The 18,152-nt window shown below is 35.1% G+C and overlaps 4 protein-coding genes and 1 pseudogene across 8 annotated transcripts; 2 read left to right on the top strand and 3 right to left on the bottom strand.

Annotated features, from left to right (window-relative positions):
* Positions 1-183: 183 nt before the first annotated feature.
* On the bottom strand, positions 184-2,428 carry LOC145897490 (uncharacterized). Its single transcript, XM_082985802.1, has 2 exons — positions 837-2,428; positions 184-569 (listed from the first exon to the last, which is right to left on the bottom strand). Exons 1-2 carry the CDS (start codon positions 2,296-2,298, stop codon positions 184-186), a joined length of 1,848 nt encoding a protein of 615 aa, XP_082841928.1. The 5' UTR covers positions 2,299-2,428.
* Positions 2,429-4,701: 2,273 nt separating this feature from the next.
* On the bottom strand, positions 4,702-5,803 carry LOC145898076 (uncharacterized; annotated as a pseudogene). Its single transcript, XR_014402421.1, has 5 exons — positions 5,515-5,803; positions 5,296-5,458; positions 5,155-5,228; positions 4,970-5,091; positions 4,702-4,910 (listed from the first exon to the last, which is right to left on the bottom strand). The product of XR_014402421.1 is annotated as an uncharacterized LOC145898076 (transcript).
* Positions 5,804-6,756: 953 nt separating this feature from the next.
* LOC145897149 (cAMP-regulated phosphoprotein 19-like) lies at positions 6,757-8,315 on the top strand. Its single transcript, XM_082985333.1, has one exon. The coding sequence runs from the start codon at positions 7,958-7,960 to the stop codon at positions 8,285-8,287; it is 330 nt and encodes a 109-aa protein (XP_082841459.1). The 5' UTR covers positions 6,757-7,957; the 3' UTR covers positions 8,288-8,315.
* Positions 8,315-10,288, top strand: LOC145897148 (pleckstrin homology domain-containing family F member 2-like). 2 transcript variants are annotated; one of them, XM_082985332.1, is made up of 3 exons: positions 8,315-8,627; positions 9,195-9,415; positions 9,577-9,930. In XM_082985332.1, exons 1-3 carry the CDS (start codon positions 8,353-8,355, stop codon positions 9,912-9,914), a joined length of 834 nt encoding a protein of 277 aa, XP_082841458.1. In that variant the 5' UTR covers positions 8,315-8,352; the 3' UTR covers positions 9,915-9,930. The 2 variants fall into 2 exon arrangements, with proteins under 2 accessions (XP_082841458.1, XP_082841457.1); XM_082985331.1 differs by having other exon boundaries at positions 8,322-8,627; positions 9,571-10,288.
* Positions 10,289-10,303: 15 nt separating this feature from the next.
* Positions 10,304-16,652, bottom strand: LOC145897147 (integrin beta-1-B-like). Of its 3 annotated transcripts, none has more exons than XM_082985329.1 (20): positions 16,529-16,652; positions 15,684-15,822; positions 15,429-15,580; positions 15,209-15,378; positions 14,201-14,262; positions 13,941-14,130; positions 13,698-13,829; positions 13,492-13,641; positions 13,216-13,305; positions 13,016-13,159; positions 12,730-12,838; positions 12,367-12,565; positions 12,197-12,309; positions 11,950-12,134; positions 11,762-11,887; positions 11,577-11,695; positions 11,383-11,513; positions 11,153-11,319; positions 10,745-10,828; positions 10,383-10,688 (listed from the first exon to the last, which is right to left on the bottom strand). In XM_082985329.1, exons 1-19 carry the CDS (start codon positions 16,593-16,595, stop codon positions 10,763-10,765), a joined length of 2,511 nt encoding a protein of 836 aa, XP_082841455.1. In that variant the 5' UTR covers positions 16,596-16,652; the 3' UTR covers positions 10,383-10,688; positions 10,745-10,762. The 3 variants fall into 3 exon arrangements, with proteins under 3 accessions (XP_082841454.1, XP_082841455.1, XP_082841456.1); XM_082985330.1 differs by having other exon boundaries at positions 10,748-10,828; XM_082985328.1 differs by lacking the exon at positions 10,745-10,828 and having other exon boundaries at positions 10,304-10,523.
* Positions 16,653-18,152: the final 1,500 nt, after the last annotated feature.

Below are 18,152 nucleotides of genomic sequence, written 5' to 3'. Positions count from 1 at the left end.
CGCAACCACAGCTAGGTTTCGTATTGCATGAGCGATCAACCGAGACATCGTTTGAATAAAATCGTGCGAGAGGCATAAACAAAATACTTTCATCTACGCTCATTATCACTGGTCAAGCTTTGAAAAGTGACTGGGTTTATTCGGACACCTGAAGGTTAACGAAATGGGTAAACAACAGTCCTCTCACACAAGTTGTATCCGAGATTTTCGCGCAGTTGCACGTTTATATGGGTTGCGGTTGAACGAAAAATAGTTTGGTTGAGAATTCCAAAGGGTATATGCAGAAGAACAAAATGATTTTCCAGATTTTTTTAACTGTGAATCAAAGTGTTTCTTTCTACCATTATACTTAGAGATTTTTACCAGTTTCTTTTGAAAACAGCTTCGGTCAACTTTTTTTGAACTGTAGTTATTCCTTTTTGCTTTATTTTTTTGGGTGGCAGAAACTGGAGCCACTAAAGTCCATTCATCACTGCATTTATGTCTGTTAATATGCTCATCTTTAAAAGAGTCTGACATATCGTCAAAAGGCAAAGTACAATATGGGCATGTTCCAGAAGACGTTGAGTCTGTTGAAAAAAGAAATACAAATATTTAGCACATGACTTGTGATAAACAATCTATTTTAGACATTTATTACATCCATTTATAAAAAAAAACAAATCACAAAGCACACTATGTGACGTACCATCCTTTTATGAAGAAATTGATCAAAACTGTAAAAAAGCTATACATACAAGTACCAGTTGGGTTTGACAAAATCAAAGAAAATTTTGGTAACAAAAACACCTTACAGGTTTATACTTATTACAGTAGGAATTTTATCTGTGCCATACTTCTGTTTATTGATGGTGAGCAGAGTTGAACTAAACCTCCAAATGAGTCTTCAATTTTAGTTTTAGACCAATGCATGTTTTGTGGGATAGGTCTTTGCATTAGCTTTTGCATATACTTGGCACAAACTTTCTTCCATGTGCTATGGTTGGTTTCCTTAAGATTGCTGTAAAAGTACCAGAAACAGTTGCTACCAAAAGATGTGCATGTTTTTTTATTCTTTTTAACACTTGGAATTTCAACCAAATAATCTGTTTGATATGGTCCCAGCACACCCAGATCCCTTTTTTTCTCCAATCGTTTAGATTTTCTTGATGGCTCAAATATGTCTTTGCAAACTTGATCCTTATCTTTGTTTACGTCTGGGTCCTCATTGGGTGAAGCTAATTCCAGTACCTCAAACAAATCATTTTGAAAAGAAGGCTTTTGAGATGAATTTGGTCTATTAATATACCAATTATACGGCAGACTGTTCCCTGACATATTACGGTTTTGACAGACATTTTTGTAATACTCCAGTTCAGTTGAAATTTGATCATCCAACAAAAGAGGTATTTTAACATGCCATTTTCCTGTTTGAACAAATTGTTTTTGGCTTTGTTCAGTGCATGGATACATACTTGCACATTTTGCTGCCAGCAGAGACTTAGACATGTAACTTGAACATGCAATCTTGTACCAGTATGTGGAGAAATGTTCTGGTTGAGGTACATCATTCAGTTTACACAGTTCCATTATATCAACCTTTCGCATCTTTTTTGCTTGAGATATGTTGTTATCAGCTTGTCTTTTTCTGGCACATTGCAGAGAACGGTTTGGCTTTTGTATTCTTTCCAATCTTTTAGCTTTCCAATCGTTTTCAACTACTTTATGGTTGAGGACAGAGTTTGATACAAAAGAACATGTAAAAACAGTCCCATTTGTTACATGTGACTTGGGAAAAGGGTGATAAGTACATGGTTTAGCATGAAGGGTGTCTCCATGAGCTTTTTGGTGATGAACATAATTGGTGTGAAATCCATTTCTTAAAACATGTTTGTCGGATTTTGAAACTAATGATCTGGCAAATAAACCAGTTTCAGAAACTGTCAACTTCTTGTCACAAGTATACATATGTTTCTTGCATACTTGATGTCGATATACACAGTCACATACTACCTTGGCTGATGATCCAATCACAAAATTCATCTCTTCACAAAGATTTGCTTTATCATCAAATATTTGTACATTTTTTTTAAACGGTTTTCTTGTAACTTTTTCAGCATTGCAAATTTGAAGATGTTTACTTATAACTCCATTGGTCATTGAGTCCTTGTTGGCACGCTTAGGGTTATTTAAATAGTTTACTTGTTTTTCCTCCCGATTAATTTCCTTCCCAAATGAATCGCTCTTTTCTGCACCAAGTTCAGCATTCCCATTTTCTAAATCAGGAATTCTTGCTTCAGGTATGCATAAACTTTTCATATCACTGCTCTGCACCAAACTGTTACTTATGTGCCCAAGACAAAAACACGAAAGGACTATCACGGAACCTGTAGTTTTTACACTCTGTATTTATAGTTTTCTATATTGCACCCAACAACATTATTGTCAATTGTCCTTTTGGGAGAAATAAGAAATTTCTGAATAAAAGTTACGCATGACTTGTTCCTAACAATTTTTACAAACAACACGGCAAATACCACTGTTCTCTATTAAACATAGAGATCAGTGGGCAAATACACAATACCGCCATACAAAATATTCTACAATACAATTCACTGTAGATCGGTCACGGTTGAATGAACGTATTTTACATATCGGGCTTTGTCGAAAAATACTACCACACCGGGTCACAAAGTTTTTTTCCGAACTTGATCCACATATAAGCCTGTGTGAAACAGGAATCTGTGTGAATTTAATGATTAGGTGTAAATAGGTCCTGTTTTTTGGTTATAAATTTGAGTTAAAATACTACACGAAATCGTAGCGTTAATATTTGCACAGATTTCTATGTTAGATGTATGCCTATATGTGGATCAAGTGACCCGGTGCATAAAAAATTCCGACAAAGCCCGATATGTAAATACGCTCAAAAAATTGTGACCCGGTGTAAAAGTATCTTACGGCTTTGTCGTCAGTTGCCTTAAGTCAGACAAATGACCGGACAACAGGCAAAATTATTATAGGCCTATACACTTGCTTGCAATTTTTTTGAAATTAGTAACGGATATGTCATTTAAAAAATTGCTTATGATGCAGTTTGCAAATTACAGTCCAAAAATAAGTTTGCATTCACCAATACAACTGCAAGTATTTGTTTGCCTTGACAGAGAATACCGTAGTTGTGGCATTGATGAATAAAAATGTTGCATGTAAATTGTAAACTAACGCTGTATTACTTTTAATAACCTTACACACAGTTGTTAATCGGCTTTAATTAGGTTTAGGTTGATCAGCACATAATTCATTTTATTTTCACAGTTTTTAAAACACTTCTTGAGGCGAAATATTTTTTGTTTTAAATTTTTATGTCATAGTTTGACAAAAAGTTTGTTAATCACGAGATAATGCAATCGAAAATCGTTTAAACACTCCATAATTTGCTTGAATTTCTTAAATAATTAAATGCAATATTGTTTATTGATGCAGAGCAATTTTTCAAAAATACTTGCACTTTTGTCATTCTGGCAAATAAAAAAAAATCTTTGAAAATTGTTCCGCATGACGTGCCAGAAATTTCAAATAATATTTTGAATTTATATTTCGAGTGTAGATCAATTTTGTCTTTCCCGGAAGGCAAATTTTCTGCAAATTCGGCCAAAACGTCTAACTGTCCGACGAGGAAAAATATTTCAAATGCCATGCCAAACCAAAAAATTCTTTATGTATCATAAATAAATACTTCACAGCGTATTCTTTAAGGGCTCTGCACACCAGACGCGGTTGACGGTAGCGGCTGGCGATGCGGTGCCGTCGCGTTTTTTTCGCGCGTCGTTCGAAGCGGCAGGGGGCTTCACACCGCAGAGCGGTTGGCGCTGACGGCAATAAATCATTTTTTGTTGCCACGAAAACTAGGCCAATGTGCCAGCCAATTTCAGCGTCTCTGCATCGTAAAATGTTGTGACAAAGCCAATTATCGTTTGAACGTTTAAATCTGTGATAAAATAAAATATTTATGTCTAGTGTGTTTCCTTAGCACAAGTGTAAAATGAATAATTTTGATTTAGTTGTGATATTACTGCTAAATCAGCAAGTGATATTGATAGTGGCACTGATGTACAACATTTTGTACCCCAGAAGGTAAGTTGGTTTGTATATTGGTTGCTCCAAAATGAACTTTATGTGTCAAACAGAGTTGTTGCTATAACAAAAGCTGCATGCTGTTTACATAATTTTTTGCAGATCAAAAATAGGCAATGTGTGCAAAATGAAAAGTTCTATTGTACTGCTTTGTTTGTTGACCGAGAAGACAGAATGGGTAATGTAATTATGGGAGAATGGAGATCTGAAATGCAGAGTTATTCAAACTTCCAATCTATTGGTCGCATGGGTACAAATATGTATACCAGAGGTGCTGCTGCAGTAGGAGACCATTACAAAGATTATTTCATTTCAGAGAATGGTGCACTGCCTTGGCAGAATGCTGTTGTAAATCGTTCATAATTGTTTTCAGTTATTTTTTTCTATTCAGTGCAGTATCTTGTTTGGTGTATATTTTTTTCTTTTTCACACGCAATAAATCATACAATTTCTTTGATCTGGCTTCATGTTTAGAAGTGAACAGAGAATACAGTGAGGTAACACATGGTGCATGACAATTTAAAATTGCTGGAATAGAAAAGTAGCAAAGAAAGAACCATTAAAGAATAAACAGTAAAAAACACATTATGCATTGTCAATTAAATTAGCTCGTAATGATGACAGATGCTCTGTAATTGCAGACATGGCCTCGTATGCCTTTTTTTTGGCAGGCTTCTTAAGCTGCAAGCAACAAAATTTCCAAAGCCTGTAAATTCATCATCTTGTCCGGTGTTGGATGCTGTTAATTTTGAAATGCTTTCACTATTTTGGCGGAGCATGCTGCAAATGCTTTCCTGAAGCAGTATGAAATATATGAGTGGCATAAATTACATTTCAACCTAAAAACACTAACCTGAAAATCCAATCGATCAGAGCGTTTCCGTTTCATGCCCTGCCTTGAAGTTGATGGCAGAGATGTACTTGGTGGGGTAGCTGTATCTTCTTCCACCTCCACCTCCACAAGGGTTATCTCCTCTGCAAACATCATTTGAATGTTTGTTTGAAATAATAAAAACACAAATAAATATATATAAATACCTTGTTCTGGAACAGGTTCATCTTGTGTAAAATCAACCACAGGTGTTGATGGTCGGGAAAAGTTTCCAACAGTCCTGCAACAAACCATACTTGTTAGAAGTGCAATATATTTATAATTTAGCCTATACCAAAGTCACTCACATTTTATGCCTCAAATGATCCTGCAAAAATGTTAATGCTTCATAATGCTCCCATATTTGCAGGTTTTCAACAGCAGCCCCACTCTTCCGTGCATTTTCAATTTTTCGCTTTTCTTTTGCAAAACGGTCTCTTAAGCTTTTCCATCGTTTCATGCAATTCTCCACTGAATCAACAATTAATTAGTTGCTGGTCCAGACAACAACAGTACATTTATCCTACCTGACTGTCCAGTGCACTCACTAATGTTCTTCCAAATATTTTCTTTTCGCTTCTGGTCTTTATATAGTTTGCTGCCAGAGTCATATATACATGGAGAACCATGTACCATCTGTATTAGCATTTCATTGAATTCCATTAATAAACTTTTAAACAAACAAACTGCAAACAAAATTTCTCCACCAAATATTAATCACAATTGAATTTATAAAATTTAATTGGTAATCAGTATATTCATATGACTAAATAATGATGAAATAACAAAACAAGTGTCAAAACCATTAACTTTAACCAGAAAATTTACGCCAACTTACCATAAAACAATTAATTTACAAACAAAACTAGCTAAAATTGTCTGAAATAAGTCAAATAACCCACAAAAATAAGTTTCTGCAGGCAGCAGACCTACCAGCAAACAAAGCGTCTGACGGAAAAGTTAAATCAGATTTAACTCCGCCGTCAGACGCTTCGAGCGAGAAAATCACGCCGTCACGGCATGACGCCGGCTGGTGTGAATCCCCCGCCGCTTCGAAACCGCGTCGCCAGCCGTTAACCGCGTCTGGTGTGAATCCCGCTTTACGTTGGAAAACGGCGCTTTTCTACCATTTCATTTTGATTTGTGAGTTTAGCTAATGATGTACTCTACCTACATATTAGTCCCGGAAAGTGTTTGAAACGTTAAAATAATTTCGTCGTAGGCCTTACCTTATTTTGGTTGCAATTGTTGACGGAAAAAAACATTTCGTTGGAAAACGGAGCTTGTCTACCATTTTATTTCGATATGAGCGTTTGGCTAATACTGCACTCTACCTATAGGGCGATTATTAGGAAAATATTAGTCCTGTTAAGTGTTTTGAAACGTCCATAAAACTCGGAATATACCTCATATCGCAATTGTTGACGGAAAAATTCATTTCGTTGGAAAACGGCGATTGTCTTCCATTTTATTTCGATTTAGCTTATGCTGCATTTTACCTATAGAGCTATTTTTAGTAGGATATTAGTCCCGGGAAGTGTTTAAAACGTCCCTGAATTTTCATTTTGAAATGTTTTTCTCGTTCGCCAGATAGACGTTTCGGCAATTTGCAGAAAGTCTTTACCCGAATTAAAAATTCAAAACATGTTTTGAAATTTGTGGCAAGCCATGCGGAATGCATTTGTAAGATTTTGTTTTATTTCGCCGGAATTACAATAGTACATTGACCCACTTCCTAGTTCCCACTATGCCTGATTGTGATTGGTCTTACAGCAGGCTAGCTGTCAATTGCACTGGCCAATTTGCCTTTTAGATTATTTTACATGATCGTTTGTTTGGAAAAAGTATTTTTATGTGTCGTATATAGCCGATGTTCTGTGACTACTGTCTATATGCCAGATTGAAAAAAATGTCGTGCGCGGAGGATTTATCCTATTCTCCACGCACTTTTGCGAAAATTTACCGATAATTCGCGCAATATTAATTAGCTAATGCATTAACATACGGAAAAACGTTGCGATCGCCGAAAAAATCCTCCGCGCAAAAAACAAACTTTTCAATCTGGTCAATATATATACTAACTATAATACTAGTTAATACATGCAAGTGCAGTATTGGTGGTGTTGGCGGTGGCATTCGCCTGCACCCCTTCTTAGGAATTAAAAAAAAAGTGATTGTTTAATGCATCAATGCTTGAGTCACTCACATTCGAGGTTACAATGTGCCTAAATTAAAACATAAACAAACTGCTCTTTGGTGGCCCATTAGATTATTTTTTCAGTCATGTTGCCTGATTTTGGAGGAGCTTTTTAGTTACATTGCAATGATTTTATTTTGGATACAAAGTCACTGATAAAACTATGGCAACGATAATGCTTATATTGGTTTTCTCATTCCCTAAAAAAAAAAAAAATTAATTTTTTTGAATGCCACCTTGATGGTGCTGAAGTTTTTTAACAGTTTTCTTTTTATACTACAATGAGTTTTTAATTCAACCCTTATTTGTGATTATTTGCGTTGATTGGCTTTTTCGGGAAGTTAGGCCTCCAATCTTCAAATGTTCATCATAGTCTGGCATTTGTTGTTATGCCTGTGTCAGCCATAACTTGAAGTGGTATTAACTAAATTTAGTGTTTTACATGAGTACAGTGATTAAAGGTAGTTGTTTATGGGATCTAAGATTTGGCAAACAAAAAGAATTTTTTTCTATCATGCACAACTTTAATGCAAAGACACAAATTTTCTTTTGATAGTGCATTTCTAGTAATTGCACAATTGGGCATGTATATTGCCATGCTTGAGTGTCTGACTAGCAAGTTGCATTAACATAGCTGTCTAAGGTCATGTGTAAGATTTAAAATTTGCTTATTTGATTTTATGCAAGTCCTAATTTTTGGTGCTTATTATCTATTTTATGGATGTGTTTTAAGTGTTAAGTAATTAAAAACAGTATCAAAGTGCAATTTCAACATGGACAAATGTGAAAATGACAACATAGAAAGTGTTTTTAAAGTTCCTTCAAACCCTGTTAATATTGAGAGGGAACAGGAAAAGTTACTTGCATCAAAGTATGGAAGTTTAAAAACAAAGAAAGGAAATAGTTTATTGCAACAGAGACTTGGAAACAAAACAAGCAAATATTTTGACTCTGGTGACTATAATATGGCCCGTGCTCAAATGAAAAATCCGTCAAGTGCTCCAATAGAATTAACTAAGATTACTGGTGACCATATGCCAAGTCCGGAAGAAGTGCACAATGTTAAAAAGGTTCCACATGACAGTAATCTGGCCAAGCAATAAACAATTCTATTTTCTTTGTTTTGGGGGCCACTTTGCATAATTTATTGTATATTGGTTATTGGACAATGTTTTGTGCAAAAATGTTGTATTTCTTTCATTTATGCTTAGATACTTTTTACATCATGGTTGAAAGACTAGCCAATACTGAAATAAATACTAGGCGAATTAGCCATGTTGAAACTTGTTTTGGTTCATCTGGAAAATCTTTGTCCAATCCATCGAGGGTTTTAGTGGGTGAAGGTGTTTTAACAAAGCTATGTAGAAAGAAACCTAAGCAACGACAATTTTTTCTTTTCAATGACATTATTGTCTATGGAAATATTGTCATTGCAAAAAAGAGGTAGGTTTAGTAATTTTTTTTTTCACAACTGCTCAATGTCCAAGTTGGCTATTTTTTTGAAACCTTTAACATTGTAAAACATGGAAACATTTTGAGTTTATTTATTTAAATTTGTGTGATGGCATCACAGTAAAACAGTGAATAAATAACTTTCATCAACTTATCTTGAAGGATATGTAACAATGCATTTCATCAAAACGAACAAATATAAAATGTATTTAGAATAATCCAATCCTTTAAATTAAGAGCAAGAAAATAATTTTGAAATGATCATGGTGTGAATCCAAATACCAGTGATTTTTCTTCTAAATAGTGAGAGCTGTGCGCTGTTGCAGATGAATAACTGAACTACATAAACAATATATTCTCATGTTGCTTTTGTGCTTAAGCATTTGTTTTTGACAAGAAATGAAAGTTATTTCTTTAGTTGGTTGTGTTAGGTTGCAAGCTAACAAAAATAAAACCGTTGCATTTAGACATCTTGACTTTGACTAGTTGTGATTGGTTTATGTGGGTACTTTTTGGTTAGATATATAGCAAATTACATTCCACTTACACTATATTTAGATACAACAAACAACATATAATCAGCTTGAAGCATGTCAGAGTGGAAGAAATCCCTGACAGCAATTCAAGTGCAGATATTCATGAAGGAAATGACCTTCGAAATGGATGGTTAATTATATCTCCAACAAAAACTTTTGCTGTTTATGCTCAAACACCCATGGAAAAACAGGAATGGATGACACACATGAATAGATGTATAGAAGAAGAAAGAAAAAAAGGAGGTACAAGCTGTTAATGACCTTGCTAATAATATTACAAGTATGTGAAAAGTGGAGCTGATAAATTGATAATTTTTAAACTAATCAAGTAATTATTTATTTTTTAAACTTTTAAAATCATTTCTATAATTGCCAAAATGTAATACTGCACTTTCAAGGATTAGATGGAAGTGTTGTAGAAAGTGCACCTGCTTGGGTACCAGATGGAGAAGCTGAGGAGTGTATGAGGTGCAACAAAACCCATTTTTCTGCAATTCAAAGAAGACACCATTGCCGGAAGTGTGGCTTTGTTGTGTGTAATTCATGTTCTTCACACAAGGCAGTCATTCAACATCAATCTTCAAAACCTTTGCGGGTTTGTGACGTATGTTACAAAAATGTTATGAATCCAGGAAATACATCAACAGTTGGTAGAAACAATGAATCAACCTCAAAATTTTTGGCAATTGGTGCAATTGCAGATTCGTCTGATTCTGATGATGGCACTGACACTAATTCATGAAGTATATTACCTAGAATTTCAGGAAAAGTTGTAATAATTGTGTTTTTCGTTTTCATTAAGAAATACTGGATGCTAAATCTAATCAATTGCACAATCCCTAATTTGTTTTTATGTATATCTTCAAGAGACTGGTGCTGGTAGTGTCATCATGCATTAATTACAAAACCTCGACAGTTTGGCAAGAATGTAGTACATTTCTTAAACATAATGCCACTTCCAAGATTACACTGCTGGAGTATGTGATTGTGTTTGGTGCACTTATTAAGTTAGTTGGATAAATAATTTTATCTTCCCAAAATGTTGATATAAATAGTGATGATTATTTGTGCACTTGATTATGAAGCCTGTGGCTGCCTTTGTCAAAAAAAAAACAATAAATATGCAGTGAAAGTTGTACATGCTGTAATCAAACATTGAAAAAAAAGGGCAGTGAAGAAGTAATTACACATAAAATGTGAACTTGACATTACGTTGCGTCCAAGTACATTTTTAAACTGGGTGCTGCTCCCATTCAAGCAATGTTGAATGAACTTGTGGCTACTGTTCATCCCCTCCATATGATGGATTTTCAAATCTCGAGGTTGGCTTTTGAAACACGGGGTTAATATCCTAATCAAAACATAACGGTGCAAATAATTCCCCATATAGCCATGACAGTGGGCAAAAATATAACACAAATCTTGCTGGAGTACAGTGCAGTTGAAAATGGACAATATCCTGGCGATAGCTTTTGCACAAACAACATTGCAATGCACACAAACATCATTGCACAGTCTGTGGAAGCAAATAGTTTAAATAGCAATGCACACAATCTCAATCTGGCAACTCACCACAATATGTTTTGTTGTTCAGTTTCCATGAAAGGTTGGATTTTCAAATCTAGTAAATGGCTTTTCGAAAATAGGGTTTTGCCCCTAATCAATAAAAGTTGTTTAGGAATTGCAGCGGCAAAATAAGATTGTAATAAAATTGCACAAATCACAACACATGCATAAGTGAAATATGGGTAATTCTGTTTAGTTTTCAGCCCTAACATCCAGCCCCATGCTGCATTTAATTAAGGTGGCACATTGTCAGAAAAACTTGTAATTGCATTCTGACAAAAAAGTTATTTTTCTGTGTCAACAGCAAGCAACCGTGACAGTAGCAGACAACAGACTGCATTTCTTCATAATATTTGAATTTGTTAATCTCATTGCAACTAGTGGAATTGAAAAAAGCATGCCAGTACACATTACCTTTGTCCACTTGGACTTTTTCATTTCATTTTCAAAGTTTACCCATTCTCGTTTGTCTCTGATAGTTTGGTATATTTTCCATGCAATCAAAGCAATAACTCCAATGACCACAATTCCAATTACAATAGGTAACACAATTAGAAGAACATTGGTTGGTGGAGGGCAATCTGAACAAAACAAAATCGTAGATTCTACACTTCTACAAGGATTGTATTAGAGATGACATTTACCAGTTTCTTTATTGTAATGCTTGACTAACAACAAATAATCATTTTCTGATTTGCTCCAAACAACTTGGTAGCTAATTGTACATAGTGAATCAGTTCGTGGCTGAGTGCAGAGAGTAGGAGGAAGTTTTGTCCTGTAATTTATAATCTGTCAGATCTTTAAAAGACAATTTTGCACAATACATATTGATACATACGTATCGATTTCACTGCACTTTGGGTGGCAGTTGGTTGTACATTGAACACAATTGGGTATTTTGTCATCGAGGTAATATTTTGTTTCATTACATTGCTGTTTGCATGTTTGCTGGGCATCCTTAAAAAATGAAATTTGATGTCAGCAAGACAGTAAACAGTACTGTACATTATACAAACAACTAACATGTCGCATCTGTTGGGCATTGTTAAGACATGCAGCACATTGGGCAATTTGTGTATTGCAAGGTTCCTGAGGTGGTTTGCACTTTGGATCAATACATTTGTCACAGTACTGTCCAGCATATATTGTCTGATAATTTAAACATGGTTGTCACATACTTGAAAAATCTATTACATTTTGAATTTACTTACTGAGTTACACACACATCTACTGCAATCACAAAAACCATTTCCACTGCATAATTTAACATCAGTAACATTTGCTTTGCACAGGTTTTCATGGCATGTGCATGTACCTATTTTTGATTCAGTCCACCCATTTGTGCAGTTGCATTTAGGATTGTTGTTGCAGTTGTAGCAAACACCCTGTTGTGGTCCTAAAAAATTATAAATGTCGTATTTATATTCTTAATATTTACAAGACATTAAAACCCTCAACCTCCACATATTTTGTCATCACTCGATGGACATCCATTGCTGCTGCACTCACAGTAAGAACCAAAGTATCCATCATTGCAGAGACAATTTCCACACTCACATTTTCCATGCCCCCTGTGATCAATTTCAGTTTATAATTCCCCAGAAAACTAGTTTGGTAGTTTTTCTTACTCGCATAGATCCCCATTAGGTTGGGTTTTGCGACATTTTTCTACAACCGACTGGTCAACTTTATCCCTCAAACATTGACAAGTTGCACCTTCATGAGTGGAATCGCAGTCACATATCCCACAAACCAAAGTCCCATTCATGCTGCAGTTAACACTTTTTGGCATACTTGCAGTTGAACAGTCACAGGTACAGAGAAAATCTGCAACATAACATTATTTACTCATCAGACACAAATGATTTTTTTTGTTAAATGATTTTGGTTTCAAAAAGTTACTACAGCCTAAAATGGTTTGATAAATGTAAACTGTGTATACAGGTAAAGCATTTTTTACATAAATAATATCAATCGATGTATATAATTACCAAAGTATATTTTGACATCTTCCTGCAAGGAGTTAGATGTAAATATAACTGGTTGACTGGGTGCAGTTGTGGGACAATCAGTAGCTGTTACGGTAAATTCATAAACCACCTACAATATATTTTACTTTTAAACATTAAAAAACACATACACTGTTGCAACATATTTATATGGCCTTAACATGAATTGTATGTACATATGACATATAAATGACATGGATAGTGTACACCATGCAGTTATCAAATGTCTATTTACACATATAAAATGTCATTGCACAATCTATGTTACCTCACTACCAATCTTAATTTGATCACAGCTGAGATCCCCATTTGTTTTCCAAGATGTTGTGTTGGGACAGAAAACACGGTAGCTAATGTCAATTTCAGGTGGCTTATTATCGCCAAGGGTCATTTCTAGTTTTTCTTTGAGTTGCTACACACATGGATATGATTGATTAAGTTTGTAAATGAGAATATTTTATTGCATACATTATACGCTGTCTTGATAATTGTAATAATGTTTCCTGAATCTGCTGCAAGCTCTCCAACAAAGGAATTGGGTATTAGCTGGCTGAGACCCTATAAATTTTCAATGTTATTGACCAATTTAACACAAAAATTAAAACAATGCCTGTTTGTTACCAAAAAAACAACTTACCTACTGATTACTTGTTTAACCTAAATTTTAAGTAAACTTGTTTTACCATAATGAATTTAAGGTCAGTGGGTAAGTTGAGTATCACATGATTTGAACATTAATCTTACATCATAGAGGGGCCGAACTTCTTTTGTCACAGCAAATATAGGTTGAATCTTCTTTGCCTGAAATACTGACCGCAGCTGCCCAATTGAGGGATAATCAAGTTCTTGACTTTTTGAGTAAACAATGTCATTTGGAAGCTCTTTATTGTATCCCTGTTTAACAATTTGAATCAATGCTTGTAATCATAAAACAAACTAGAAGTAGCAACCTTTGTAAGGTGGCATTGCATATCATTGGCTTCTAAGATGGCCGCTAATTTGCCATCAAGAGCCATGTGAAAAGATGCATCAGTAGTGACAACCACCAAATGTGTTGCTTGTGGCCTCCAGCCAATTTTTTCCTGCGCAAGTACACATAAATTATTGCATATTTTAAATCTCCAAGCACTTCAGTGCAGCGAGGCACCAAACACTTTTTCTTTAAACAACATTCAAATTTATGAATCACTTACTGAGCATACAGCAATTTGCATTAAAGCATCAAAACTGCCTTCTGGTGAGTCAATGTTTCCTGATATTGTGGTATTCTTCACACTGTTTTTGAAGTTTTCAAGATTTGATGATATATTTTGTTGGTGTTTGAAGCCAAATGGAGGTGCACACTTTGTATTCTGTTGATTCTTTGCACATGGATTTTTCAGTCTAACATAAATTGTTTAACATGTCAATTATTGCACAACCACAAAACAGTAAAACGAGACATTTTTCTTACTGTTCTGGTACTGTGCTTGCAAAAGGCATCATCACTTTATCAACAAATGTTCCAAACCCCATCTAAATTACAAACAGCTTTGATAAAAACAACAGAAAATTGTGGGATTGACTTTGGTTAGTCATATATCTAAAGTGTATTTAAGTGAAAAATAAAATTGTTCTTGTATAAAAAAAAGTAGTATTAAAAATTCCAATCTATAGACAGATGACTCTACTGACCACATTTCATAATACTATTTGTTAGGTTATGCATATACCAAAAGTTTTTGGGCACATTTAAAACAGATCAAATGTTTCTGCAATATTGCATACATGGATTTTAATTAGTTCCTCGTCACATTTCATTACTTTCATTGTTTTTATTTGTATTGTATAGGCTACTTGATGATGAAAACAAACTGAATTGAATACCAATACCAGCACCTAATATGCAACAACTTTATTTCATCTAGAATTGGCAAAATAGTGTAGGTTACTTGTAACTAGCCTACGCACAGGGAGGACTATTGGCCAATAAAAAATCTAAATAATGTAATGAGATGATAGGTTTCCCTGTAAGGCTTAAAATACCAATTAATCCAATATCATTTTCAGTATCGTGACAACTATTCTTTTCAACTGAGTACAGTGTATTTCATTGTACAACTGTGGAAGAATGGATGATTCATCGCCAGATTACGACAGACTCGTCCGTATTTGGCGGCATAAACAAATTTGCGCGGGTTTCCGAGATGTTAGTGATCAAATCGCGTCGGGGAGAAGTGTAAGAAATTTTTCAATACCGGTAGCCTATATCGTTATGTCCGTGCTGTGACTATTTAATTCGCGCGAGTTAAAGGTTCTCATATAGGGCGAACGTATCATGTCTACACGAGTATTATTGTAAATGGCGGTGGCTATTTGCCTTTAATCAGTGTGTATGGAAATGATACAACAATAAATTTGTCGGAGCTACTAGGCTTGGTCATAATTACGAACAGTGGTTTCGTACAACAAGTTGTTATACCTTTATGTTGCTCGTGACATTGTTTTTTATTTCTTGTGCCAAAGTAGCTCCAAGTCCCTGCAGTACTTGCAAATCATCATGCATCGAAAATGACAAATCCATAAGATAGTACAAATCTACCGGATAATCCTCCACCTTCCGGAATGTGACATTAAACTTTTTGGACTCCCCTGTTAGTGAAAATAATTTCTTTACTGCATTGACCATGTTTTGAAAGTACCTTTTCTTAGTTTGATGCGAATTTCTTGGGGCTGTAGTTGAACGGCAGATGATTGGTTTTGTTGAGAGTTTGCCGTTGAAAGCGGAACGTCTTTTGTACGATTAATTGATCCTGATGGGCTTTCAACAAGAGTTGGGCAGTTTGTTGCCTTGCTGCAAATATAAACACGGAACAATCAAGCTACCGCAATTCGCAACGTTCCGACTTTGTCTCTTCAGTAAAAAAAGGCATAACTGGTTCAGAAAGTCAATTTACCTTTTGTGTTGGCAGCGTTTAATGGAAATAGCCGTTTGTGTAGCTGCACACCAAACGCAGTCAGGGTGAGCTTGTATACATTGATTACAAGTAGCTATTGTTGTGTCTTCACATTTCTTTATTGCTGTAGCAGCGTTTCCTGAATTACAAGCACTATTTATCGCCAGTCCAGTGTTTCTTAACCGAATGAATGGTTCATGAAAATTGAAAATAGGTTGTGACCACCAGGTATCATAATGAATTATTGAATCTGACGTTCTTCTGGTAAAAAACAACAAATATACTTCTTTTGTTTAAAAAAGATTGTATTTTCTGACGTTTCCCCTGTACGTAAAATACAATCTTTTTTAAACAAAAGGTGTATATTTGTTGTTTTTCACCAGAAGAACGTCAGATTCATAATTCTGAATGGTTCATACCAGGGTGAATGAAATTTGTTTAGGGATAAATGAAATTTGTTTAGGGATGAATGAAAAGTTGGTTTATTGATATCTATTTTGTGTCCAACTAACATTCGGCATCGTCGGGCTGGCAGTCATGTTGTCCTTATTTCTAATATTGGTCGCTATTTTTTACAATTCGCAATCTTTGACATCGCCATCAAAACGTCACATTTTTTTAGTTGCCAAGTATAAACTGAAAAAATCAATCTGGCAGACAGCTCTTATAAGGTGTTCAAAATTATAATTAGAAAAATCATCAGTTTTTTATTAAAATAGAATCGCTTTTTTATGTGTTATACAAAAAATAAAATGTAGCTACAACATGGGGGGAACATAACAGTAAACGTTCGAGAAACACTCCAAAGGTTAGTCTAAAATGCATCTAAGTTATACATTGCTTACCTGCGGTTTGTGTCAAAGCAACATGAAAAAATGCAAATATACAAACTGCTTGATAAACATGCATCATTTTTTAAATTTATTAATAACATACGGTTGAAGATCTGCAAACAAAAACATCATAGGCTACGCCCTGAAAACACACTTTCTTATGACCTATAAGCATTGCCTGTTTCCACCACTCAAGACTTTCCGCTATTGCTACTTCCTTGTACAGGTGTAGGCTAAAGTGACTGGCGTTCTCTGTCGTCACAAACTTGCGGTTTGAAAGTTAGATAATTTTGTTCAATGTGTAAAGCCCAAAGTAGAAGCCTATTAAATGCATCGATTTAGAATGAGCGTATGTGGTCAGTTTTCTATGTATTAAAGCTTTTGCACTAGAAAAATAAAACATTTAACTTATTTCATCCACCGAGATAAGCACGCTACTTACAAAATTCAATTATAAACGAAACCACAATGAAAATAGGTTATTGAATCTATATTTCAGACAATGATTCATATTAAACTGCTGGTATCAGCCTCTGACTTCGGGACCTTTTCAGACTTGTCTGACTTGCCAATGCGTACACCATGGACGTAATTTCCTGAACTCACTTCCTCGCCTTTTACGGTTAATGCAGCTGCGTCACTTGTACACAGCGTTTGGAAACTGATGACAAATACATTGTGACAACCACTTTATTATGAACAACTTAAACTGATAACCCACCATTTAGCGAGGAAACAATAGCCTACTAAAGTGAAAATAGACTAAAACAATTTTACTTTAAAGATGTTACGCACGTTGTACTGATTAAGCCAAAATACGATGGTCAATCATAGTACAACAAAATTGTTATCCTTAACGGATACAGGTGCAATGCCTGTTTGGATCTTATGGCGATTTATACTGTAATATCCAATAAACAGCCCAGATGAAACGCGCAGTCGAAAGAAGGCCACTTTCATAAACTTTAACCCTTCTGGCCGCCCCTAAGAAATGAACGAATAAATTATATTTCATTTTCTTGTTTAGGCTATTTTGTTTGAAACATCTCTGTTTAACTAAACGAAATACATGTTTATTTTCAACCGCAAGATTCCTAATGTTATTCATTTTGAAACTCAAGTGACTCTGATGTACATTACTATGCACTTTCCTGAATGATAATTTTTTCCCCGCACATTCGCGCAATTTATGGCAAAAGTAAGCGAAGAGTGTTGAACCATTTTGTACCCTGCGGTGTTAAATAACTTTGTTTAAGTACCGTGGATGCCACAGAATATTGACCGTTGCCGCACATTGCCAAAATCTATCATGGACACAGTCGTATCTTTGTACATTGTTAATGATTTTTATGATGATATTAGAACCTGCGGTGGCACTGGGTGTAACCACAGTAATTAATAACATTGTGAAAGGGCTAGTCGCTAATGCGGTCACTAGTATCAGAGAACCGATATGTAAGACAACCAACATATTGAGAGGGTATCATTCTCCACATTCTCCACACAAAATTTTCGAAAAAGAATTGCAGCTGCGTTACAGGTGTTTTAATAAAGATTTCCTATCAAAACCAATGCATTTTCAACCAATCTTACTGGCAGCATTGTGACGACAGAGCACATTGATGATGCGAAGTCT

This window comes from Ascidia mentula, chromosome 4 (genome assembly GCF_947561715.1).
Source record: "Ascidia mentula chromosome 4, kaAscMent1.1, whole genome shotgun sequence".
Classification (NCBI taxonomy): Eukaryota; Metazoa; Chordata; class Ascidiacea; order Phlebobranchia; family Ascidiidae; genus Ascidia; species Ascidia mentula.
The sequence above is the reverse complement of the archived record's forward strand: the minus strand, read 5'-3'. Positions and strand labels throughout refer to the sequence as shown.